This window comes from Balearica regulorum, chromosome 8 (assembly GCF_011004875.1).
Source record: "Balearica regulorum gibbericeps isolate bBalReg1 chromosome 8, bBalReg1.pri, whole genome shotgun sequence".
In the NCBI taxonomy this organism is placed as follows: Eukaryota; Metazoa; Chordata; class Aves; order Gruiformes; family Gruidae; genus Balearica; species Balearica regulorum.
Window position 1 is genome coordinate 7,385,123 of NC_046191.1, and position 26,368 is coordinate 7,411,490.

The 26,368-nt window shown below is 41.0% G+C and overlaps 1 protein-coding gene across 3 annotated transcripts in view; it reads left to right on the plus strand.

Moving 5' to 3' along the window:
- The window catches only part of RAB3B (RAB3B, member RAS oncogene family), a 53,445-nt gene that overhangs the window by 21,054 nt on the left and 6,023 nt on the right, over window positions 1–26,368 (plus strand). For all 3 annotated transcript variants that reach the window (XM_075759418.1, XM_075759419.1, XM_075759417.1), the window contains one exon: window positions 20,174–20,292. In XM_075759418.1, the coding sequence (XP_075615533.1) occupies window positions 20,174–20,292 (119 nt within the window). The remainder of the gene's footprint in view (window positions 1–20,173; window positions 20,293–26,368) is intronic.

A 26,368-nucleotide genomic window follows, 5' to 3' on the forward strand; every position in this document is an offset into this window, starting at 1 on the left:
GCAGCTGTTTATCCTGCCTGAGAATGTGCCCTCCAAACGTATAATATTATCTTACCCTACAACTGCAAGAGAGTCAGTGCAGTTAGTTTGATAATTAAAAAAACACAGACTTTTTAAAAATAAACAAATCCAAACCACTTTTTGATCAGCTAATACAAAGGCAGAGAAGAGGTGGTATTTGTTTTATTGGTTATAATGTCAGAATCTGTGCAATGTGGCCCTCTTCTTTTTCTTTTTTTTTTTCCATTTTCTTTTTTTTAAACTGTAGTCTACATGTCCAAGAAGCATTCCAGCATTAATTTCTTTTTTTAATATATTTTTTGTGAAGGAAGGTGAGAATAAATCCAGGCTATCATATTTGCTAACTACTCTGGGACTGTTGCTAGGAAATATGAGAAGCAAGAGATTTTTCACTTCTAATTTGTCTACTTATTTTATAGATATAAAAAAAAATTATAAAGGTTTAATTGCCCTCATGCCACAGGTGAGCCATGTGTGTTCTGCTAAGATCTGCTCAATAAAATATTTGTTCAAAATAGTCTCTCAAAGGGAGATGCTGAGTGACTTTTTTTAGTCATGACTCATTGGATCTCCATTTTTTAAATGAAAAGATTCCCAAGACATTTTAATTTTAAGATCTCATCTATTAAATTCTTGATTAATAACAATAAGAACATTACTTTGACAGTGTGTCAAGGCTTGAGGGATTCGTATAACTGGTGTTCTCTTTTCAGAAAAGTAGGAATAGTTAACTTTTTTTTACCAGAGGTGGACTTGCACAGACCCGGGTTCGGAACTAGAGAACACCACCTGGGAGAGTGGAAGCATTGCAGTACATTGTCTCCCTGTGAGGTGCAATCAGGAATGCATCTCCCCATCTGCATGGTCTTCCCTTCATCCAGAGGATGTAGAGCGTTTGTGTATCTGCAGAGGAAGGGACATGGGCTTGCAGGAATGAAAACTGTATTGGCATCGGTGATTACATCCTACTTCTTACTCCTCAGAAATGAGCTCTTCTCAAGTTTTGCACTTCTGCACAGCACAGATTGCACTTTGAATTCAGACTTGCAATTTGGAGCTGTTTCCAGTAGGGACTTCTGACTCTAGAGGAACTTTCTCCCAGAGTCAGGTATGTGTGTTCTGTGTAAAGAAGTGCTCACTGTTGAGAGGCTTGATGCTTTGGTTTTTTTCTTTGATGGTCCCAGAGTATTGCTCAACTCTTGCAAAATCCTGTACATTTAACATCGCTTTTATGACTGACCTCTTCATTCACTATGAGTAATGAATGGAACAGAAAATTGTGTTTCTTTTGTTTTGTTGAGTAATGAAAGAGAAAACTGTGCTTCTTTTACAGCACAACCCTTGCCAAAAATAGCATCTGACTGTATTTTCTCTGGTTCTTTTTCTTTACTATTATTTTACTATATTAAACATTTTTTTTTCCCTTCGGATTTCTTTCCATCTTTGTGTCCTGAAGCTTCAAACACCAAGTTTTGTGAGTCGTCATAAATGTTCTGAGACATCAAATTAAGTAGAAACTGGAGAATGAGTTCTCAAAAGGTTGTGAATGCTACTGACGTCAATCTCAGATTGAAATAAGAAAGAAGATATAGCTGGCGGATCCTGTGAGCAGGACTGTAAGGGCACTTATGCTAATTCTGTTGTTGGAGCAGAAATTGTGTTTTTATAAATGAAGGCAATAGTCCCATCTGAAGATTTAACAGGCATTCATCTTAGTAACTAGATGATCTTGAGCTTTCATACTTTACACTGAAATTTGCCTTCAGCAGATTCAAATGAAATTGCTTGGAAGTGACTAAAATAAATGGCAGCATGCTTTCTGCTTTTTCAACTTGTAATATAATTCAGTTTTCCATCCCTACTTTTGCAGAATTTCTCCTTCAAAGTAGCATTGCAAAGTATGTGAGGTTTTTTTTTAATGAACAGAAGACTGAACTATTTAGAGATTTTTTTTTTCTTGATTGTCTATGGGAGAGACAATTTTTATGTGTATGCACGTTTTTGCCTTAACAAATGGGGCAGTTCAAAGTTGTCAGATAACTGATATACTTGTTGACTACTTTATCCTACCTCCATTCAGACAGTTCACTGGAAGTCTGCATCTAATTATTAATTAATAGTGCTGCAGCGATCACTTGGAGTCTAGATGGGTCTTGATGGAAGGTATGTTTCCACTGGTGAAACAGGAGTTGAAGATGTTCAGCCCTTTGTAAAATCAAACTCTATTTTGAAGAGCATCTTCCAGTAGCAGATACAATAGCGTCAAGTTCAGAGAGACCAAAGTGAATTAAGTGAGCCCAGAGGTATTGAAGGAGCAAGGTAATGTGATTGCTGGTTAACTAGACCAGAACAGCAAAGTGAATGCCTCCATCGGGTTATCTGTATTGCTGTGCTCAGGTGCCTTTCCAATGCTGTGAGGAAGACCTTTCAACAGATTTCTTAGGAAGTCGGTTTACAGATTGCTGGCATAGCATGTACCTGCACTTGAAATATTGCAGTCAAGGCCAGTGTGAAAATAAACAAGAAATACTGCTTAAAATTTAGAGATTAAATACAGGCTGGATTTACCTGCAGGTAGCCAGTAGGAGGTCAATAGGAAAGTAATTGAGAGGGGCTGTCTAGCTGGCTACTTGGTGCAAAATGTGCTTTTGCTTTGAAGCTGAGAAGGGTGCAAGGGAAGAGGTGCTGGCTCTTGACACCTGTGTGTGGTGTTCTGTGAATAGAAATACCAAAGAGCAGCAGCCCCAGGAGCTGGTGTTGCTGCCAGCTGCGGGGGACACCAGACCGAGCCTGTCTCGGGACTCAGCCTCCAGCCACAGGCTCCTTCTGGGAGGGGGAGCAAACCCCATCAATTTACAGTTCTTCTGCCATAACTCCTTGGTTACCCTTGAAAGGGAGAGGCAGGCAGCGATGATAGATAATTTGACTGAAAATTTATCAGCCAGTGGGATATGAGATAACTTGCCTGATGTATGTGATGACAGTGGATTTCTAAGGCTTCTAACCAAGAATGATCAGAGAGCATCTTGTAGTCACAGGATGCAGTTTTACCAGTGAGGAAGGGACCAGTGACGTCCTTTAAATTACACCTATAGGGTTAAAAAGAAGTTTTAAATTGAGAGCATCATGTAATAAAATGAGTCTGTGGAATTTATCTCATACAGGCAAGGGAGGAGGAGGAGAGGTTTCAGTGTTTATTATACGTGAAACATTATTGAAAAGGAGGTCCACCACAAACTGGTTTATTGGTGATTGGCTTCTAAGTTAGGAAGATGTTTCCTCTGTTAGTGAAGTTTTACATAACTGTACTTCACTGCAATTTTATATCTGTTCCAGAAACATCCATTTCTGATTGCTGTTTGGATCAGAAGCTTGTACTGTTCAGGACCAGATGCTGAAACACTTCAACTGCTAATCTGAGATGGAACGGTGATTTCTCTACCCCATGGCGAATGAGCATGGACGCAGAGAAGCATTTCTGTTTTCTGAAGCTGCCTGTTTCTGGTTAACTAGCATAAAAATGAGTATCTGCTGAACTGGTGCTTATCAGAATTCCTAAACAACCCTTCTGCCTCTGGCAATGACACTCGATTATGTTGCTCATTCCTAAGCTTCTTAGAGGTTTAGCATTTATGAATCTCTTATAATACTGTTTGCTTGACACATTTAGTTAGGCATATGACAGTGATCGGTTGAGAGAAAAACAAGTCGTCTCATCAAGTACAAATTGAGGCTTCTAGTAAGGAGAGTGGAGAGGCAAGCAAAGGTTTCCTGCTGTTTGAAATCAAGTTAGAACAGGGCTGTTAAAGTAACTGAAATGGATTTAATATAAAAATGGGCTATATGTCCACTTCCCAGCGAACTTCAGGCAGTTTGCTACAGCTAGTTTTGTTAGCAACTGCAGTATGGAGGCTGAGGACTCTGTGAACTACAGGGTGGCTTGGCTCCCACCTGGTCCCTCAGGATGTGCAAGTACACTGGTGGTGTGTAGTCTTACACTTGATATTGATTCTGCAGCTAAACTGTGGGATAAAAACCAAACACAGGTCCACGAATGGCTGCCTGCCCTGTGTCTTCTGGGAATGCAAAGCAGGTGGTCTAGTAGGAGGAGGCAACTGTAGTGCTGATTGGGGTGGTGGTTCCTGCAGCCCCGTGGCTCTGAGCGCTCAGGGCTGATCCTCCTGGCCAGATTGACCTCCAACAGCTGCTGGAGGAGGTGCTGCTCGGCCACTCCGAGTTACCTTTCTGCAGTGGCTTCACGATGAAGGGTCCTAAGCTTTCTTGTAATACAAATGATGTTAAGAAGCAGTTGGTATTGTAAGCAGGTGCATTCCAGCTCGGTGTACCTTGAAAATTTGACAGCAGCCAGATGTTTAACTAGGTAGAGTAAGTGATGACTCTAAATACCATCATATAAATCTTGCAAATGCTACTGAAGCTGAGACTCCAGGTACGCCTTGTGAATTGTGATTTCTCGGAGGTCCCATTTGATCAGAGTAAACTCTTGTCTTTAACCCTTGATTGGACCCAACAGAGACAGCGTGTATTGTAATGCATCAGTAATGACCAATTTCAGCAAGTCAGTTAATTGATCCTTTGGATCTACAGGAGGCTGGTAGAAAATAGATATACAAAGATTTTTTTTTTTTTTAGTATTTTAATAGAAATTGACCCAATGTTGCTGTTAGATGTAGCTGCAGAAAGAAGCTTTCAACAGCAGCAGTCTTGCTTTGATATACATTTCAGCCAGCATATGGTATACATTTTAGCTGAACACATGGAGAATTAATTTGACTTAAGTTGATTGATTTTGATTACTGACATGAGGATATGCTAATGAGAAACAATCTAGCATGTCTAAAAGACTGTTTCAATTTCTAGCACAGTTGATGCATAATGTTTGTATGACATGCATGAAAAGTACAGGGAAAAAATGTGTTGGACTATTTTGAATTTTTTCTCAGTGGTTACTTCTTGATGAACAGGAGGAGATGCACTATTCTGATTGCAGCTTGACAACGTATTCTTCTGTCAGTACAAATTGAGACACTGAATGTATCTAGCTAGGATAGATGTATTTCTTTGCCGCAGGAAATTGGTAATAGTGGTAGCTGTAAAAAAAAAAAAAAAAAAAAAAAGGCAAAGCAAACAAAACCTGCTAACCTGGCAGTAGTATGGAGTTTGGGGGCTCACAGCTTTGTACCCCCCATGCTGAGGTGTGTGAAAACCTCCAGTTGCTGGATAGTAGCAGCCTTCAGCTGCCATACTTTGTGGTGGAAGAGGGTAACCCAGTGCTGTTTTTCAGCAAAACTTCTGCCAGTGGGTCAGGAGGTTGTGTTGCAAGGACAAAGTGCCAAAATAACCTCTTGTATCTAAAAAGTTTCAGGAAGAGGTTGTTCAAGTGCAATACTGAACTCCCAGTAATGGTGTATGAGGTCTAGGCATCCAGCTAAGACCAATGTCTTTGAAATTGGTCCTTTAGTTTTTAATTTACTGGAACTTGTTTATTTTAGATGTATGTGTATGTGTTGCTTAGGGAGAAAAAGTGTAATATCATAGTGGAGAATTTTAAGAGAAAGATTGTTCAGATGCAACATCTCAAACCTGGGGCTAAAAACTTTTTCTTGTGAGCATTCAGTTATAGGTAGGAAGCCTTCCTGTTGTATTGTGTGGGTATAAATCAGTGCGGGTATGAAGTGCTGTTCTTTGTAAAGTAACTGAAAGTGATAACTCCTTCCTTGATGTAGCTATTCCTCCTGTGCTCCCAAAAAGTCACATCAACTTATCTATGTTGTGATCCTGCAAATGCTTAATAAACATGCTCTACTCTAAATATACAAGTTAGAACAACAGCTCCGCTGTTCTTACCCATATGAATTGAAATAAAAATCTTCCCAAATGGCCAGTAAATTAAGTTGTGTCATAGTAGAACAGCTGCTCTCCTGATGGGAGACTTGGCTGATGTCTAGGCCCTAAAGTGTTTTCCACCTAGCCAAAATACCCACTTCGTCAAGGAGGTAAAACCCTTATTTATATAAGAACATTAAGTGATAATCCACAATATAGTCATTGATAGCAACAGATCTGAGTGACTTATGCAAATAATCACTATAGACACAGCTGCTGCTGCAGGAGGAGAAGAAAGAGTGGGATGTTTTACAGCTATTTCTGCGCAATATTTTTGAGACAGCATTTGAGTAACCACACTGCCTGTGCTACCAAGGTGAGACAAGTCTCCTGTATTGAGCCATATGTGTCATAAATGACATATGAGTCTCCTGTATTGAGCCTCAATAGGAGGAAGGGAGCTCTGCTGCTTTCCCCCGCCCCCCCCCCCCCCCAAGTTGCTCGGTGGGGTCAAGCTTTGTGCTTCAGCAGGAAACTATCCCCCGTGGAGAAGAAACTCACAGGTAAGGGAAGCTGGGGAATGCCTACAGATGGCAGAGCTGTAATTGCTTTCTCCTAGGGCGGCTGCAAGGTGAGCGCAGTGCTTGTTGCACTGTTGGCAGCACAGCTGGCAGTAGTGCCAGTGAGGTTGCTTTGGGGACTCTGGAGTTGAAAAAATTCTGGAGTTCTCTCACCTTTAGGCAATGCAATGTGTCAAGAGGAGGAGATGGCACTCCTGTAAAGAAGAAAGTCCCACTGACGTATGAAGCGTTGCTCCGTAGCTAAGTGTGGTGTTCTCTTTGGGCACAGAACAATGCAACGTGACTTTTCTGCTTTCACTGTATGTTTTGCAGGAGTTCTTCATGTGACATGAGCACGGTTGCTAAGATCAGGAAGAGGTTTGCTGATATTTAACCTGTTCCTGTCAAGCAGCAGGGTGGGATCTCCTCCTGGATGTAGCAGATGACAGCCTTGATATGTCCATGAGGCAGTTTGTATGTGATATTTGGGAAGTATAGCTTGTCAGTTAACACCTGTATTAATTCAGGCAGGTAAGCAGATAGGCAGCGATGGCAAATGAAGTATGCTCTTAATGCGAACCTATGAAACCTAATGTTTCTCTATGTCCAAAACAATCTGTATTTCAATATAAATGAATAGCTACCTCCGGGGTGGTGTTTCTTTTCTTTTTCTTTTATATATCAACTCTTCATTCCTTGAAACGAAATTCCTGTTTTGCTTTAGGAAGTACACAAAGTAGTCCTGGACTTTGTCATACCTGTGTCTATAGATGTCTGTGTCTCACACTGCAAGCTCAGGTCTTCTCTGCAAGGACAGTTTGGGATACAAGTAGGTCTAGGGCACTGGAAGTGGCCAGAAATAATCAATGGAGGCAGGAAGGCAATTGTATAGTTGGGGGCAAACACTTGCTATAGTAAAAGGTCTGTAAAGAGAGAAGGGTCCTCGCAAAGACTCAGCAGGAGTCCTGAAAGGTCCTGGCGATGTGCCCTTGTCTCCCTTGCTTTAATACCATATGACATGCTTCCTCTTCTCATTTCCCAAGCTGCCCCTCTAGCGCTGTCCATCTGGAGTGACAGGAGTGCGCTTTGTAATTGGCAGTTTTTTGTCGCTGTTGAGCAAGTGAATAAATGGTAGATCAACTGCTGATCTCGGCTGAGATAAGACAAACCCAGAAAACTCCAGCTTCTATAGTAACATACCCGAGAGCAAAATCTGATTCTGATGCTTTGTCTGAAGTTACCTTGGAAAACTGCATCCAGAAATTAGTTCATTTTCAAATTGTGGAAACCATAATGAATTATGAATAACAACCTGGTGACTCCTGTGAACAAAGAAATTCTGAAAAAATCCTGTGCTGGTTATTGCAGCTTCCCATAGAAAAGGATGAATGAGTTTGCAGTGGAGAAAGTACAGCTCCATGTTGCCTTTAAAGTATTCAATTTTGTGTTGAAAACACGAAGCTGGAAGGAACAATGGTACCATGGTAACTTGTCATCTTTTTAATCTTTCTTACAAGATTGTAAAACTGTTTACCATGGCAATATCAAGTTAATATAGCACATTCTTTCTGAATTTCTTGTTTTTCCTTTTATTATAATGGTGTGTTTGAAAACTCTCTGATGCTATATACTGCTATTGAAGCTCTGCAATACCATCAGTAAAACAAAAATGCTAACTATGAACATTTTTGTTACATGCCTAATTGATTTTTCCTTCACTTCTTCACTTTGTTTTAACAATCCTATTAACACCTGAGGATTCTGACCTAAGCACAGTCTAATTGAGACACGATGTGAAGCCTGTAATTGAGTTTCTGTTTTCATTAGATAATTTCATTAATTGTATTTCCATCATTTGCTCCTGAAATCTGAGAATGATGTCTGAGAAATGGCTTTTCAGTAACCACATGGATGTAGAGGTGGTGACAACTCTGCTTCTCTGGAGTGTGGTTATAATTCTCAGTGCAGTCTGTGCACTAATCTGCATTACCACGCTATGAAATTGTTCAACGTTCAGACTATGTCACAAGCTGCCAAAATGGAAAAGCTCCAGGAGGATGTTTCTGCATGCTACAAGCATATGTCACAAGGCATCAAATCCTAACCTGAGACTCAGATGCAAACAGAGCACAAACAAAATGCATCTTCGACTTTGAATGTCTTAAGCTTTACCAGATTTCTTCACAACTCTGTGCGTGCCAAGTTTGGCCAAACCCCTGGACTTCCACAGAAGAAACTCTACACAAAGATTTAAAAAAAACCCAAGACAACAAAAAACCCAACAACCAAAAAAAACCCCAAAACACAAACCCCAACAAACCACTAGCAGAAGCAGAGGTGGGCAGAAAGTACAGTTCTTTTTAAATGTAGTTTCATAATGTTTTGAAGCAGTTATGCTGTTGCTGAAGTCCTGTACCCTTAGTGTTAAAATGTCTTTAGCTCATTGGCAGATCTAATTCTGCTCACTTATGTGTTATGCTTTGCTCCAAAGTTTGCTTTTGCACCCTTTTGGTCAAGAGAAGTCATTTGGACTGGATTGGGACCAAGAACAAGCCCTAGGAGCCTTCTTTCTGTCTCTGTCATAGTAAATAACTTGTATTCCTCAAAACATCAACTTGTTGCACCTTCTCCAGACAAATCACGTAGCTACACATGAAAGCAGAGGAGCTCGATCTGCCCAGAGGTTAGTTCTTGCTAAGGAAACTGGTTTCATTTGATAAATATTTCAGTGTATGTTTTCCCCAATGTAACAGCACAAATTCATTCCTAAGCTGGAAGTGTGTCTAAAAGTGCGATGGTAATGGAGTGTAGCGTTGCCCTTTGTTGAACTGAGCCAGTGGTCCAGAGAGTTTGTTGTCAATTTTCTGCTGGCAGACAGTCTGGGTGATTTAGGAAGCAGCATAATGCTTATGCATGAACTTGTGCTTGTATCGTGGCTGATACTATGATTGCTTCAATTACAGATTTGTTGGTAGACCTTTGCTTGCTTGGGGTGATACTGTGTAGTTTCCCTATTTGATGAAGCTGTATTAATGTAAAATTGATAGAATATAATGAAGAGTAATGCCCACCATATTTTTGTCAATCTGTAAAGCATCACATGTATTTAGTGTTCAGTACAAATATGATCTCACGCTGTCCCTGTTGCACACAGGATTTTCATTCACTTTAAATAAGATGGTCTGGAGTTGTCATTAATAGCTCTTCACAGCCACCTTTCCTTGGGCTGAGGTCTGTTATATGTATTTTGAGAAACAGATCACATGGAAAGCACTGTACCTTCTTTTCCTCTTATCTAGAAACTTAGTCTCATGGGAGAGAAGTCAGGACCTCTGTGTGTGCAGGATTCTTCACTGAGGTCACTGGACACAGGCAGGACCTTACAAATTCTTCAGGGCTTATTTTATATCAAAGTTCAATTGCCCAATGGCATCTCCCCAAATCTGGGCCAAACTGAGAGGTCTTGGTTAGTACAGGCTGTGCTTGACTGAGGTCCCACTGGTGTGAATGGCTGGGGACAGATGAACCTGGAGGCATGCAGCAACATAGCTGCTCTTCATCAGAGGAGCAGGTAATCGCATCATGTGGGACACCAGCAGTCCTGTAGCACGGTCTTCTCTGCACCATAGATCTGCCCCCAATAAAAGTAATTCTGTTGCCTTCAGCAGAAGGTCGCTCAAATCCTGTAAAAAGTATGAGCAATGCTGCTGTAGCAAACCTTCTCCGTAGCTAACTTTTTTCCTTCTTGGATGGTAATTCTTTGACCCTTACCACTTGTGTACATGTGCACATATCAGCCTAGCAGCAAGCTGGGTTTGAAATGGTCTGCTGCTCTTATGTCTCACGTTATTTAATAGATCATAAGAAATATGATAGCGTTCACCACCAGTATTTTTTTTGTCAATATTCATTCTTTATATTGGTTGACTTCAACTGTTTGATATTCACACTGGTGGAAACATCCATTAATGATCATTTTCCAGCTGATTCTACTCAAAGGCAATGTAAGGTGGGCCCAGCAGCATCTGTCCAACCTCAGTCTGGGCCAGGATTTCTCACTGAAATCTGGCTCATCTGAAGTGCTGACATGATATTCTCATTAGTATCAGAGTTGTGGACCTGCTGCAGAACATGCTGTGATTGACCTAGCTGTAGTCTGCTTGCTAAATCTGTTTGAAGTGTATTCTGGCTTCTTGGGGTCTTTTTCAATGAACCTGGTCTTCAAAGAATTTTTTCCTTTGGTGGTGGGGTTTTTTTTGGTGGTGGTGATTGCTTGTTTGTTTGTTTGTTTTTAACCTTTAGAGAGGGCTTCCTTTCCTCTGTTTGCTGGGTTCCTTGGCAAAACCATTTGTCTTTGAAAAAACGACTAGAGGAATGGATTTTGGCTTGGTTTGCTCCTAAAATGAACTTAGGTGCAGTATCTTTAATTTAGAAGAAATGCAAAGTGATTCCTGCCAAGAAGAGCTGCTAAAAGTCAGTTTTCTAAACAGCTGATGAAGGAAGTAATTGGGACATGTCAAGTAGGTAATGGTGGTAGGGAAAATCTGAATGTAGCCCCATTTGATCTTAGAGCAGGAAGAAGCAGTTCTTCTTCATAGGTAGGGACTGGCTGGGTGAGGATTGGAACTGGGTTAGAAGTTTGAATGTCAGATAAGTTAGTCATATGTGCTTCCTTTTTTATGATGCCAATAACACGTTTTCTTCAGCTGGGAAATCTTTCTAAAAAGGTAAATATGAGATGTGCTTTTCATCAGTAAGATTTGAGCACTTAGTGTGTCCACTGGCCAAGGGCTAGGAAGCAGTAAACGACCTAGAGCAGGGAGATGTCATGGTGGTGAAGTGATTAGTACACCGTAAAAATACCAAACAGCAAAACATCTCACATGTATGTCAAGAAGTATTTGCTCATGACCCTCACTCCAAATGCAAAGGAGGAGAAGGCATCACCACAAAGGTGGGTGAACTTAAAACAGTGTGTTAAAGGGCATCGCACCAAGAAACCTATAGGCGCTGTAACCAGATGACAGCCCCAAAGGGACCTCACAGCTGCTCACTGAACTGCCTCAGGAGTGCAGTAGAGCCATCTGCACCTGCTACACAATGAAATTTTGAGTTTAACATCTGGACTGTGTGGTTATAATAGAAAATATTATGGTAAATGGTAGCAGATTATTTTCTTTGTCTTGTGCTATTACTGAGCATCATCATGCGTGTACTGTTGTGGTTGACAAAGAACTTCAATTCTAAGCCTCTATTTTAAGATGCTTACGACTACTCCAAAATAGCTGTCCTTTAGCTGAAAGTTTTCCTTTCTATTCTCAGCAGAGATGTGGGTTTACTTGGAAAGTTTCAAATTCCATTTGATTGTTTTTTTTACATTTTTGTGAATTTAAACAAAAACCCCTTCATGTCAGCAGTGAAGAACTCTATCAGATTTATTTATTGCATTGCTTTTCAAAGTATGTGAACATTTCTATCAAATCTAAAGTTATGAGATAGAAGAATCTGTTATTGCTAATTCTAGCATTTGGAAAATGTATTTCAAACTCTACTGAAGTGATAAATATATTTTCTTTTTTATTTACCTTCTGATTTATGAGCTTCAGACAGTTCTTGGGTTTTGTTGTCTTTAAGCTTTTGTTCTACCTTCTTGAATGCTAGAACCTTAAATGTCTTTATATTTTTGGTTAATGCTCACCTGAATTCAGCAGTGGGGCTTTTTTCCTAGTTTGGGAGATAATAAATTGGAAATTGCCTGATCAACTCTTAATTTCCACCAAATCTTGAAAAATTACACATTAGGATTTTAAAGACCTTAAAAGAATTTTTATTTTTTTTTATTGGCGTGTGGTTCTTAATATAAATTATGTTTGGTTATTTTCTTTTTTGTCTTGCTGCTGCCCTTCAATTTAAAGCAAGCGTTCTTGCCCCACGGTTGTAATTTGATTTGGTATTTTAATCTTAGAAATATCCTAACACCTTCACAGAATTTCTGAGTGCTTTGTCTTAAAATTGGTCCCCTTAACACAATATCTCTCAGGGGTTCTTGTGAAGTATGAGGGTCAGATTTAGCCCTAATCCACTACTAAATAAGCTGAAATTTTCCCTTGATAAGAACAAGCCCTAGGAGCGATGCTCATAGCAGACTCCTAAGTTTTCTTACAATTAGGGGTACTAACAGGTCTTCCAGGCACAAAGTCATTGAGCTTTGGACATAAATATTTGCTTTGTAACTGTGTTAATTGAAGGTGTTGCCAAGAGTTGAGCAGCCGCAGTCAGGGTTGGGTACCACCGCGATGCTGCTGGGGGACCAGAGCCATGTGGATGCTGCCCAGCCTTGCGCAAAGCCTGCTCCTCACAGACCTGAGCAGCCCCTCTCGCAGCCTGGCTCTCTTGCTGGTTACCATGACATTTGATCACCTAGAAATAGGCTCCAGGAAGTCTGGGTCTCGTTCTGCTGCTCTCAGAGCTGGGATTTGCTCTGTTTGGCTTTGTGTGTTTGAGGGGGAGGGAGGCCGATAGCGATATAATGCTAATTCCCTTCACCTGTCCTTGTTCCTTTCCAGATCAAAGAACCAGGCTACTGAATTTAGGCAGATTTGTACCACAAATCATTCAACTTCCTCCTCACAGATTTTGCATTTGTTCTTTTGGCAGTTGATTCATAATGCATTGAGATTTTCCTTTCTGCTATACCCCTCTATAGATTAGCAGGCTGCTGTTACGACCAACACGATGGTAGCTGGACTGTGGCACGTCTATCTACAGGACCATGTAGAATGGCCATGCTTGCTTATTCGCAGTGTAGTGCTGCTTCTGAAGTATTCTGGCTGTGATTAATTTATCAGCTTCTCAACAACCCTAGCTAATTAATAATGCTTATAGTGGCTAACATTGCTCAGACATCTGTGCATTGTACAGCTGTTCTTACAGTGGTTGATTAACAGAATTAAAGGATATATGTGGGACAGCTAAAAAGATCTAGCAAAACTGGCAAAATATTCTTATATAGCAATGCTATCTAAGTGCCTAAATGCTTTCAGTGCCTAAAATGCTTCTTATTCTAGGATCTCAGCCTTTTTTTAATCATCGCAGTGATGGTTTTATCACTTGCCTGCAGTGGATGGACTTTCAAATGCATCATACCTCTTGAACTTTGTTTGCTGTTTATTTGCAGCTAGAGAAGTGGAAGTTAGAAGTAGGCAGGTGATATGGATGCTACATATTTTTATTACTGCCATTTCTTTATTTTTCTGTCAAGGTAACTGGATCAGGAAGGATCAAAAAATATCAGACTGATCTTCATAGTAATCCTAAGTCATGAGAAATAAGACTTTTCAATTCTATAAGATTTAAGAAATGTGCACAATGACCTTAATCTTTGTGTGTACATCTTCATGTGATTTCTCTTTTGCAGCCACTGACTTTTAAATATTCTAACAGAGAAACTCAACTTACAAAAAGATGAGAAGAGCAGATAACGTTCATAAGCAAGTAACGCTACTTCAGTCCTCCTTATGTTTTGACAGATCAGAAAGAGCAACTGCTGCTAATCTTCACTACAATCTCAAGGCACCTGGGAAAATGGAAATAACATCTTAGTAGGTCATAAGCAGTAGTGTTAATCACAGTACCTTGGCCTGATTCTGGTTTGAAAATTACATTCTGCTGAGCAAATGTACCCCATTGCATTTCAGTGATTCACTTTTTTGGTTTATATGGTGTGGAGTTGCTGAGCAAAGTTAAAGAGCTATGGCTTCCCAACCACCAGAAATGTTTTAATGGTGGATGAGGTCAGCCTGCACTAACTTTGCCTTCCTTGTCCGTCAGCTTAGTTTACAAAAGTACTTTAAAAAGACAAGTAAGTGCAGTGCCTCACCTGAAGGTTCACTCGGCCAGTGACTTACGAGGGAACAACTTCAAAAGTGTGTGTGTGTGTGTCGGGGAGGACTGAGGCCTCTGACTGATCAGATACTGGTGAGCTCTTGTAGGTTGTGCATGTATTAAGAGTCCCTTTTCATAAAATTTTCATCTCCCTGGTGGGAGCAGTTAGCATGGGAATGTTAGAGAAAACAGGGTGGTAGGAGCTTCTGTACAGGATAAGCAAAATAGGATGGGAAAAGGGAAGCTTCTGCAACTGGTGGTACTGAAATTGTCCAGGGCTTCTGGTTTTACTGCCTCTAAAGAGTTGAAGTGGAGATAGCCATAGTGGGGAAATGCTTAAAAAACACTTTGCAAAGATAGAGCCTTTTATGAAAAAAGATAGTGGGTTTGTGGTAGTGGTTATTTTTTTTCACGAAGAAATGTTTTGCCGCATATTGCTAATGTTGCTCAGATGAAACTGGCTCTCAACGTATCTAAACGTGCCTGAGTAGGTTCCAGTGACTCTTGGGCAATGGGAGCAGTCAATAACGAAAGAGGGAAAAAACATACTTAATACGATCTGTTGAACTGGAGCATTTTAATCAGAGCTGAGTTCTGAGGGAACCAGGTGTTATTTTGCTCCTGGCAGCAATTGAAACTTTACAGGCTTTTCATGACATCATGTCTTTTTCATGTCTTAACCAGTGACTCATCTTGCTTGCCTGTTTGTTCCTATTTCTAGCTGCCAGCAGGAACAGTAAGCTCAATGTTAGCATTCTCTTATTAATGGCACATACTAGTCTGCCCAAGGTCACTCTCTTCCCTCACCCTTGTGGTTCTTGGGCTGGTTTTCTTCCCCCCCCCTTCCTCTTTCTCCATGTGAGGAAGGCAGAACAGGGCAGCAGCGGAGAAGGCTGCATGAACAGTTTGAGAGATCTGCCTGGAGGTGGGAAGAGAGTGGGGTGTGACGGAGGTTATGGATGGCAGAATGGCACTCTCACTGTCACAACAGACACCAGCGTAACTCCAAGTGAGTGTGAATGTTTGTATTCCATGCAATCCATGCAGAAGGGAAAGTGAACAGGTCTTGGACATAAAGGGGTTGAGTATTACTGAGCCCCAGGACAAGCAGCCCTCTGCCTTCAGGATGTGCCTTTATTTCTTGCTTATTCAGGTTATCTCTCTCGTAGAGAACAGGAGCTGAGGTGGCCAGTCTTGCTGAGAACTGAGCTGTGTTTGCAGGGATTCAGATGTTTCCTGACACTTCAATGTCTAACAACTTCCTGCCCTTTTAACAACAGGGCTGTGAAGTTGATTATCCTGTCTCCAAGGCTGACCAAACTCTGAACAAGGTGCAAAAAGCTATAGTGTAGGTGTCACAATGTGACGCTGAACAGCAGGGGAGAAGAGATCTCTCCTTCACCACAGCTGATGAAGTCCTGAAATTGTGGTTGGTGCTGGTTATTGGGGTTGACGTAGCCTCTGTTCTGACTCTGAGCAGCCTAAGCGAGGATGAAGCTAAGTATGCGCATCTTGTAATGGTTGCCAACCATCTAGACAACAAGTGACTCTTATTCTTGCATATTATTCTTCTTTAAAAAACCCCCACAGAATCAAACTATAATCCTTTTAAAAAAAAAATCAAAAGGTTTATTTCTTTAGAGGCTGTTTGTCACATACACTGCTAGAATAGTCATGGTGCTGAGGGGATTAAATCTGCTGCAGATGAGAAGTTTCAGTGACATTTTATTTGGAACAAAGAACTTGTGTCTGGAAGTCTTCACTGGAAGAACAATGGTTCAGAATCAGGGATTCTGATTTTTCAGTCCTGCAGCAAAGAGCATCTGTCATGATTTAAAAACTCAAATGTGTTTCCTGTGTAAGTACCTTGATTTTTCTGCTGAGACAGCCAAAGAAATTTAAGAAAAGCTGTTTATGCTCCTATTGTGAATATTTAGGTGATGGATCTTGCGAGTAGAGGGCATCTGCACAATGCAAATGCATTTAGGTCTTTTTCTGCTCTGATAAACACTGAATTTTGATTGCTCATTAATGAGAAACCTTCAAATTTTTGTTTCAAGCTACCAACTAATGGTCTTGTGGGGTTTTTTAATTGTTTGTATCAAGGACAGGCACACATGTAAGCTACAAAAGAACAGTTGTTAGCACATTAGTGTGAATATACCTCACAGAGACCCTTCCGTGCTTGGTTACAGTCAACCTTTCTGATTCCTCATCAGGGACAGCCAAACAGGCTTCTGGATGCTGAAGGCTCAGGCTGTTCTTCCTAGGCATTTGGCTAGACTGTTAATTAGAGCTACACCGGGTTTCTGCTGATCCTTGCCTGTGCCTCATGTACTTGTCTTCTAATGAGTTTGTGGTCTACCTGGAAATCTTGCAAACAACTTGGGAGGCGGGGGGAGGAGCAATCTGTGTCAGTTATTTTCTCCTTCATTAGATAAATGTTTTGCACATAAACTGAGGTGCCTAATTACCTAAGGTTTGTGGTGTTTTAAACTGATGTAAGCCACTTAAATGCTGAAGAAACTGACCTCAGATTTTGCAGTTTGTTTTATTTTATTTATGTTGAAGTATGTGGGGGTTGTGGGAGTGTTCATGGAAGCTAGCATAAAACATGGTGTGAGTCAAGAAAATTAAGCCAGGTTATAGCTGTCTAAGAAGCTAACATAACCTGAGGAAAAAAAAAAATCACTTCAGGGTGATATTACAAAGATTCAAATGGATTTGGACAAATGCAACTAAAAACCTTTAGGAGGAGATGACATGCTCTGTACCGTACAGTAAAACAGAGCGAGGAATCCGTCAGTGGCTCACATAGAGATGAATCACATCTCCGCATTGTAGAACATGGCTACCAAGGCAAGGTTATCCATAAACTTTACATACCATGAAATATAGGATGCCTTTCCCCCCCACATCCCCTCTGATAACCTGAGAAGGCAGGCACCTAAGTATATACAATTAATATGCAAAATACCTTCCTAATGAGGTAAGTGCCTTGTCCACCAGAGAACAGGTTATGACTAAGCAAATGCACGTAGTCCTTTGGGGTTCTGCACCTCCTGCAGCCACGTCCCCATCTCATGGTAACATATAAGTCAGGGCCCTCCCCACACACAGGGGGTTCACAGGCAGATTACTGATATGCATGAACCAGAATTACTAAATCCCAGAGCTTTCAGGCAATAGCACAGTTTGCCTTTAACACAGATGAACTCTGTGGGCTGAGTCCAGTTCCTCACTGAGCTGAGGCACTGAGATGGTACCAGGGCAGGTTTTGGAAGCCACCCTCGAGTCCCTTGGGGCTGCTTCCCAGGACAGCCTGAACATACATCCTCAGCGCTAACTCCTTGCTCCAAGCCATTGTCAAATTTAATTTCTTTCCAAATTATTCTGTGTGTAGCTAGACAATGTGTCTTGCAGTTGCTTACTGACTGGTTACAGCCTCGTGCCCTAAGCCAAAATGAGCGCTAGTTAAACACAGAGCAGAAAATAGAAGAACCTGGGAATGTAGGTATAAAACAATAACATTGTGAGCATGAGAACTGAAGAAGCCTGACTTCCTATGGATTTGTTTCTTTTTGTTGGTTGCAGGATCTGAGGAGGTACTAATACTCATTTAGGCTTTTCTCCTAACGAGGCATAAAGAAAGCCTCTCTCCTGTGGATCCTTTGGTGCTGGAAAAAGATAAGCATTGCAGTTAAGCTTTTTTTCCCCAGCTAAGGTGTGAGTAAGGTCTCTCTTCTTCACCTTACCAACTATTTTCGTGATATTTGTAAGAACTTTTTGGAGCGTTTCCCCTCAGTCAAATTTGATCAAAAGTCAGTAGAGTTATAATGAGCATATACACGTGCACGTGTGAAGACTGATGATTTAATAAGCCTTGTGTCCTTAGGAAATGTCTCTGAATAAACAGAACAATACGATTGCTGCTGAGACCTTCCCCACTTGAAGAAGTATAGTTAGGATCTAGTTGGCACGGCTGGTTTAGCTGTTCAGCAGTGTCAGTGGCTATGAGTGCTCTGTGATGGGTTTATTGATGGCAGGAGAAGAAATGGTCACTCAGGCTGCAAGGTGTAGCCCACCTCATTCTGGTACCTCTTGTCAGGAGGGAACAGGAGGACTATTTCTCAGCCAGTGTGCAATGCGTCGTCGTGATCAGCCAATGGACTACCCTGTCTTGAAATAAATGCACAAGTTTCAAGGAAAAACCCTTTCTTTTTCCAGAGGATTGGTGGAGAAATAGCAAGATTCCTGTTGCGTAATCTCTCCACTGGGAAATTCATAGTGTGTTACAGCTGTGGATTATCTCATGGTAGTGCAATAGGCAGAGCCTTTTAAGCAAGCTGCAGGGAGCTGATTTACTAGCGTTTTCCTCCTACAGATAGCCTCTGTGATATTCTGGGGCAGAACAACAGGCGATCATTGATGTTTTCCCCTTTCATAGACTGGCTAGCATGTGTTGTGGAAGGGCAACACTGTCTCTTGCATAAGGCAAAGCCAAAGCTGCACGCATGGGAATGAGGGACAGAAGGATTTTAAGGCTGAGTAGTTTCCCCACCACTGCACCTTGTGTATTTTCTGGGGTTGCGGTGATGTGCTGTGTCTGATCAGATAATGGGCTTTATACTCCTGCAAGAGTGCTCTACATGAATTTATTTTACTCTTCAACTAGCTATATGATTGATAAGTCCTTTAAGGTCTTTTTCTCTAGAGAAGAGAAACTGGAATCATGTTTTAAAACACCAGCAATGGTAAATGCTTTCTTAAGTGTGGGGTTTGGAGGACTAAAGGACCATTCATTTCGGAACTGCTGAACCATAAGAGTAACTAGTAGACAACACCTTACACTGAACATATGCTTTGAAGGTAAGGCCTTTTGTCCCACTGCAGCTGTTTCACAGAGTTGCCGTTTGCCAAAAGATGGATGAAATTTGTTTGTTCAAATGATAGATACCTCCTGAATGAGAGAGATGTTAAAGCACACGACTTCTGTCCTTGGTTCAGAAGGCAGGTCCAGAGGGAATGGATTGGCTGCAGAACTGCTGATCTGATGTAGAAATATTCCTCAGTTTAAGAGCAGGCACCCAAAATGTGAGGAATAAATGTTGTTTGCATCCAAGAGATGGTAGTTGACATGTTTTCCAGCTGTCACAAGTCTTGAAATTCTTCTGTTGTATATGCCAGAGTTTCACCTTTGTGCTGCCAGGCTGAACATAGAAATGACAACTGCAGGTAGAGGTATTCTACAGCACTCTGTAGGTAAAGAGAATTAAGCTGAACCAACAGAAGAGGGTTAGTAAATCTCAAATTAGTATATGCGCTTCAGACATCATGATTGGGATATTCCACATTAAATTCACTTTGTAGAATAATTTTCATTGCATCAGGTCTGTAACTGTTATCTCTAACCTCAGGTAGGAACTGAGTCACCCACAGCATCTATCTCAAGGACATTTTCCTGACCGTGACACTAAATTGCAACATGTAAATGTCTTTTGTCTGGTACGGTCCTGGACTGTTTTCTGTTGCCTCTGCCTTGAAGTGTCAGCTTTCAGTGAACTCTGCTAACATTTTATTATTGCATTGAGGCTGAGGCAGAGAAGAGCAATTAAAGGGTTGACATCTTTGGTATTTTTTTAATAGTGCATGTGTCAAAATGCATTTAATAAATCATAGTTGATGCAAAAGCCCAATTAATGCTAAAATGTAAGTAGAGTTCATTTCAGTTGGGAGCAAATGAGAATTTTAAGATGTATTATTATACAAAGTGGTTGCTTTATGTTAGATATAAGACCTAACTACAATGCCTGTTTCTGAGAATTGAAGTCTTAAAGCCTAAATATTCCTTTCTGTTCCAGGATACAGCTGGACAAGAAAGATACAGGACTATCACTACAGCCTACTATCGAGGAGCCATGGGCTTCATCCTCATGTATGATATCACCAGTGAAGACTCCTTCAATGCAGTGCAGGACTGGTATGAAAGATTATTGTTATTGGGTTTGTTTGGTTTTTTTGGCTAATTCTCTCCTCGCAATTGTTTGTTGAGAATATTAGACATCCCACCCTCCACAGTGCTTTGCATCACCGTATTCTTTCCTCTTCATCTAAACTCTGGAATAATAATTTGTTTTTAAAATTGTCCTTAGAAAAAGTTCTACAGCTTCATTTTAATGAAAAAGTTATAGTATGCTACTATATTTGAATTATAGCAGTTGTTGCTTTTAAAAGTTCTAATTTATTGTAAAGAAATTAATCCTTTAATGCATTATTTGGGCTTATGAGGTTTCTGGCTACGCTGCTAAAACAATCTAGTTTAACAGTGGTTGGTTGAGACAAATCTCATTTAAAGATCTAATAAAGGCTAAATATTTCCAAATTGCCTTAAAAAGTGATTTTTTTTTTTTTTTTTTTGGAACCTGCAAGTGTAGACACATGCAACAGTATTCACCTTGCCTAACTTGAGATAATTAAAAAAATCTAACTTTACTGATTTAAAACTTGTGAAGTTTAAATTAGTTGTAGTTGTAATAAGAGGAGGAAGAGCAAGGTCTAGGACAGAAAGCAAGCAAACCCCTTGGAAGGGGCCTGTCTGTTACCACTGACTACAGAAAGCACCTGAACAACTCTGTGAGGCAGTGCTCAGGGTGGGATGGGGAGAAGGAGTTAGTTACCCATTAAATGGGAAGGGTGGGGACTCAGCCCTAAAACTAGGCATGAAACGGATTCTCAGCTGTTATAAACTCCACCGAATTCAGTACAAATGCAGAAACAGCAGAAAATGATTTCTGGACTTTCTGATGACAAAATCAGGAAATAAATTTGGCTTACAAATTTCCTGTAAGCCAGGAAATATTTTTTGCTTACAGTGTAAAAAGAAAGCACCAGGTCAGTCACTGCAAAAACTCCATGGCAGTATCAAAGCTGCACTGGTACCCAGGCTCATCTCCCCCAATTTTTGGTGTGCACTTCCACTTCCACACCTGAAGGCTCCCCTTGTAGCTCATGCCACCTGTTGTCTTTCTCGGGAAGAAATGTCCCATCTCACCTCACACTGTGATCTCATTTTGGAAGTGGAAGAGCACATACAGAGCAGGAAGAGTAGAGGTCTTCCCAGAAGAGCCAGACCACGTGTTGTTTCTGTGGCCATGTGTGGTTCCTGCAGCCCCCTCAGTGGCAGCTGATGGGAGGTGTTTTCTCAGCAGTGATCTCAGTGACATCGCAGGAGCATAAAACAGTAGCATGTAAGGCAACTTAAAAATTTTCTTACCTAAGAGATCAGAAGAGTCTCCTTCCCCTGGAAAATACACTGGCTATGGCACTGGCTCTTAGCATCCAGCTCTGTCTGGCTTTTTGTTGAACACCTGTTCCGTATCCCCTAATCTAGGTTGTAACTCAAAAGCTGCAACAACACGGTTTGTTGTTTCTAGTAATTTGGTCTTCCTCCAAGGCTGCCCATTATTAGTTCTCACTGTCCACTGAAACAGTTGGTCACGATCATCACATCTAAAGATGTAGTCTCCACTTTCACCCCATCTCCAGTATCATGACACCATGCTGCAGAAGGTGAATTGCAGCACCTTGCCTGAGCTGTCCTTCAGAGGAATAAATTTCTTCCTTGCTAGAAACACAGACCCAAAAGCTTAGCCAAAACCAGGTTCATCCACGTGGCACGCCCTCTACCAAGCTCAGATGAACATGTTTCTCCAAGTGTCTGCACAGGGATTTTTTCCATAGGAGTGCAGGCATGTGATCTAGGGCAATATCTTTCACTAAACTACACATATTTTCAGCTTGGTTCCCTGTTGAAGCAAGGTATATACGACCAGTTCATCTGTCTGTTGTTTCCTCTCTAATCTGTTTTACTTAACAGTCTTAATTTAGCTAAAAAATAACAAGTGTCAGTCTAATAAGCTGCCATTATGAGATACTATTTTAAAGTTTGCATGGGTGAACTTTAACCTGAAGATTTGCTTTGGAAATGGTCTAACGTCTGTTCTATCAAAGGCAGTGGTGCTAGAGTGTAAGAATTAGGAAAGGTTGGCTTTGTCTATTTGACTTCACGTCTCCCTGTGCCACAGGGGCTGCATGAAAACCTTTGCTAAGAGCACTTTGTCAGCCAAAGGACAGAGGTTTTTTACTCTGTAGGGCAGGAATCTTTCCAGTCATCAGTTTTAAGATTCTGAGTCCAAATTATGTCATGGGGCAGATAAAATCGGGCTGTGGTAACCCATTTCCATCCTTTCTGAAGCTTGTCCACAGGAGAGGAGATGAGGACTGTAGCTGTGCCAGCAGAGTCCTCTAGTGGTGATGCAGCTAAGAGGTGGGGTTTTTTCCCAGTCTGCAAAATAGCTTTCTAAATTTCCAAATGGACAAGAAATGGAAAAAAAAGCTTTTGTCTGGTGCTGCTATATCAGCCTCTGCCATTTGCTAGCATAGCAAGTACGTAGGATTTTTTGTTGTTTTTTTCTCGCCATGCTGGGTGATACAGTTATGCTTCAAAACAACATTACACTGGATCTGGTCTTCAGTCAGGAACTGTACTCTCCTTGGAAAATTAAGGTGTCTACTGCTTGAGCTCCTTTAGCTCAGAGCCTTTATCTCCATGAGACTAGTCCCTTCTTCACGTCAAGTGCGAGACAGCAGCAGCATGCCCAGTGATACAGAGTCCTAGCAGTCCTGCAGTGCTTCTGCTTGGTGCTGGTGAGAGGATGGAGAGGCAGCGATTGGGAAGCTGCGCAGCCTGCAAAGTCAGTAGCGTGCCCCTGATGCTCAGCCCTGCCTTGTCTCATCCATCATGTGTGGATAGCTTAGCCTTCTTGCTCTGCCTGCTGTGCCCAAGGGGGAGGACCTCTAAGAGAGAGCGGGACCCAGAATGTTTGGGATGTGAGGACAAGTGCCTGAACCACGTCTTCTCCACTAATGAAGCGGTTACCCTCAGTAGCATTGCTCCTAGATTCCCAGGAAATGGCAAGGTTGCAAGTTGCTTTTTTACTTTGCAAGGAAAGTGTGTGGCCAGATACACGAGTTGCCTCTCTGCTTGCAGAGGTTTAGGTGAGGTTACAACAAACCATGGTAGTTCCAAGACCATACTTCAACCCTCACTGGAATTAAATGGGGCATCCACCTAGAATATATGTGCAAAAGGTAACAGCCAAGCTCATTCCAGGTCTTCTTACGTCCTGCAAGTTTTTAGAAATCACAGCAGTTAATCCTACACATCCTTTCTCTCTTTTAAGTGTCCTGCTATCCTAGCTGGCTAGTGATGCATTTTTTCAGTGTCCCGGTACAGTAAATAAAGAATACTGTTAAGCTGAATATTTTTTTCATAAAGGCAGCATGATGCAGCAGATCGGCTGACCTTTTAGACATTGGGAATAAATCAGCAGTACTCAGTTAATGTGAATTAAATCCAGTAAGGAACCTCTTAACCTTCCCAGTTATTTCTAAACTAGCTTGTGTGGATGGAATTTGACTTTCTCTGGCATAAAAAGATGAGTAAGCCACCTGCCATGTGATCATGGGACTGGGTTCATAAAGTGAATACAATCAAGCTCAGGAGGATACCTCAAAAAAAAAAAAAAAACAAAACAAACAAACAAAAAAAGCAGCAAATAAAATATGAAGTGATGCCCCTTCTGCTAACTTTTGGCTGCTGTCCATCCCAGTCCATTCTCATTGGCTGGTAAGAATTTCCCACCTGAACATAATTCCTCGGTCCTAAAATTGTACCCATTCACAAAACCTTGGAATGGGTCAGGTTGTGTACAGTAGTCATCTCTGTAGTCAGAGATTCTCCAATCCTAAAGCTTGTTACTTCTTGCTGGTGCCCTGCCTACTGCCATTCAGTGATTCAGGTTTTTTAAGATGCTGTGTAAGCAGGCTGTCAGCATGAGTCTCAGCCCATCTCACTGCTTTCTCTTGTACCATCTCTTCCTGCAGAGTTCCCTACAGAAAACAAGCCAAAAGCATGAACAAACAGCTGAACCAGAGACCTAGCACTCCAAGTAAGCTTTTGCCCATGACAAACTCTTAGCTTCTGTTGAGCTTATAGGGATGTGCATAGATCTCAAAATTCATTTTCATAATTACACTGAAAAATTACGGGAAGGTAGCCTTGTTCAAAGTCAGCTCTCCATCAAAGACAAGTCTTCTCCCTTCTAGCCTCTCCAGCATCTTAGAGCTTATATCCTCCCTCTAGCTGGGAAATTGCCATAGCAGGTTGTGCTCACTAGCCTTATTATTCTCCAGGCCTTTTCATGAAGCTCCAACATCCCCTTTAAAACTGCCTCCCATGTATGTATGGTGCAATTTACCTCTCATCTCTGGCTCATTGGCATGTGACTCTCTTAACAGCCTCCTGACCTGGCCTTACCTGTCCACAAGGGAAATGAGAATATCTCTTCACATCTGCCCTATGATTTCTTCCTTGTGTGATCTTTTTACTGCATTCTTCTTCTGGGTGGATGTCCTAAAGAGGATTCTGGTTTGCTTTGTGTCACTCCAGAAACACTTCTCCTAAACCAAGTAAAGGCACTGTTTCTCCTCATCATGGCTGTGTATCAGGTATTTAGATAAGCTCTCCAGGTAGTATATGAATTTGAAATACAGTCTTTCCTTCATTCACATGAGTCACTTCAGTTAATGATAATTATCTTAAAGCAGCTAAGAAAGAGTAAGATACACAATTTAAATGCATTTGGGAATATTTAGGACATGACCTGCTCTCCTGCTCCTTCACTGGGAAAGGTACAACAGATTGAATGAGAAGCCTTAAAAGATTAAGCCTGAGTGATTTTTCCTTACTGCAGTAGAGTCAGGTTATTTTACACACACACACACAAAAAGCATAAATGGGCAAAAGCAAAGATAGGTTTTACCTGATATTTGAAAATAACTAATTATTTTGTTTGAATAATGACATCTTTCCTGTAGTAGGGTGAGTGAAAGGGTTAAATGAGCTTTCATGGCTTTCAGCTCAGTTTGTAGATTTTTTTTTTTTAGTAGGCTCCTTTGACAGTTATTATTTGACATTGGCTTGATAGTTTTGCACGTAGATAAATCAGTGGTTTATACCTCATTTGAAACTGTACTGAAACTAGAATATACTCAGCATTTGATACTGTAAAGTAAATAGAAAATACTATGGAAACTCTGCTTTGGACAATCTAGACAATTTCGTAGAAGGGAAGACAAAATTGGTTAAACGTAACTTAGATTTAAGTGACAGCTGGGTTCACAAATCATCAGTTTTATTTATCTTTAAGGCTGATCTCCAAATTAGGTTGTTGATATATCCATGTAACTGTGAACCTGAGACTATTTTTCTTCTAAGCATGAAGCATAAAAGCCATGCTTTGTCGTTAATTTGGGGAATTCAGCACAAATAAGGCACAGCATTGTTGTTGTGTCACAGAAATATATTTTTCCCAGTGTGTATATTAGACTGCCCTGATAGTTGTTGAAACATCTCAATTACACAAGCCTTTGTATTTATTTATTTATTTACTTTTCCAAAAGCTGCTGGAAATTTGTTGCCTTTCTTTTTGTATGAGGATCACAGTTTCTTTTAGACAATTTTCTTTATAACTTTGTTTTCATTCCAAGTAAGTGTAAATGCCAGTGTTCTGCGAGAGAGGTTTTTCACTAACTTGTACAAAACAAGGAGAAGGATGAGTTTTTCTGGGAGATCCTTCATGCTTTTTTCTTCTAATTTTCCAAGTAATTCTGTTGAAATAGCTAAGATCTGGCAGTGTGTCCCCATATGACCCCCCAGAGGCTGAAATGAATCCAGAGAGCGGACTGGGAGTCAGAAGAGGAGCCTGGTTATAGGTGTTTTAAATTGAACCTGGAAAGACTTTCTTTCTCTCTATTGCTTATGGAGGGAGACTGGGGATACTTCATCTTCCTGGGCTTTTGGTTGATTTCTGAGGTCACCCCCTTCTGTGATGAGCCTTGAGAAACCACAGAGTACCGCATAAACTCATCACAGACTCATATTGGCTTTTGCAAGGCTTGTCTACAAAGAGACACTCAAAAGGGTGTGAAAGTGG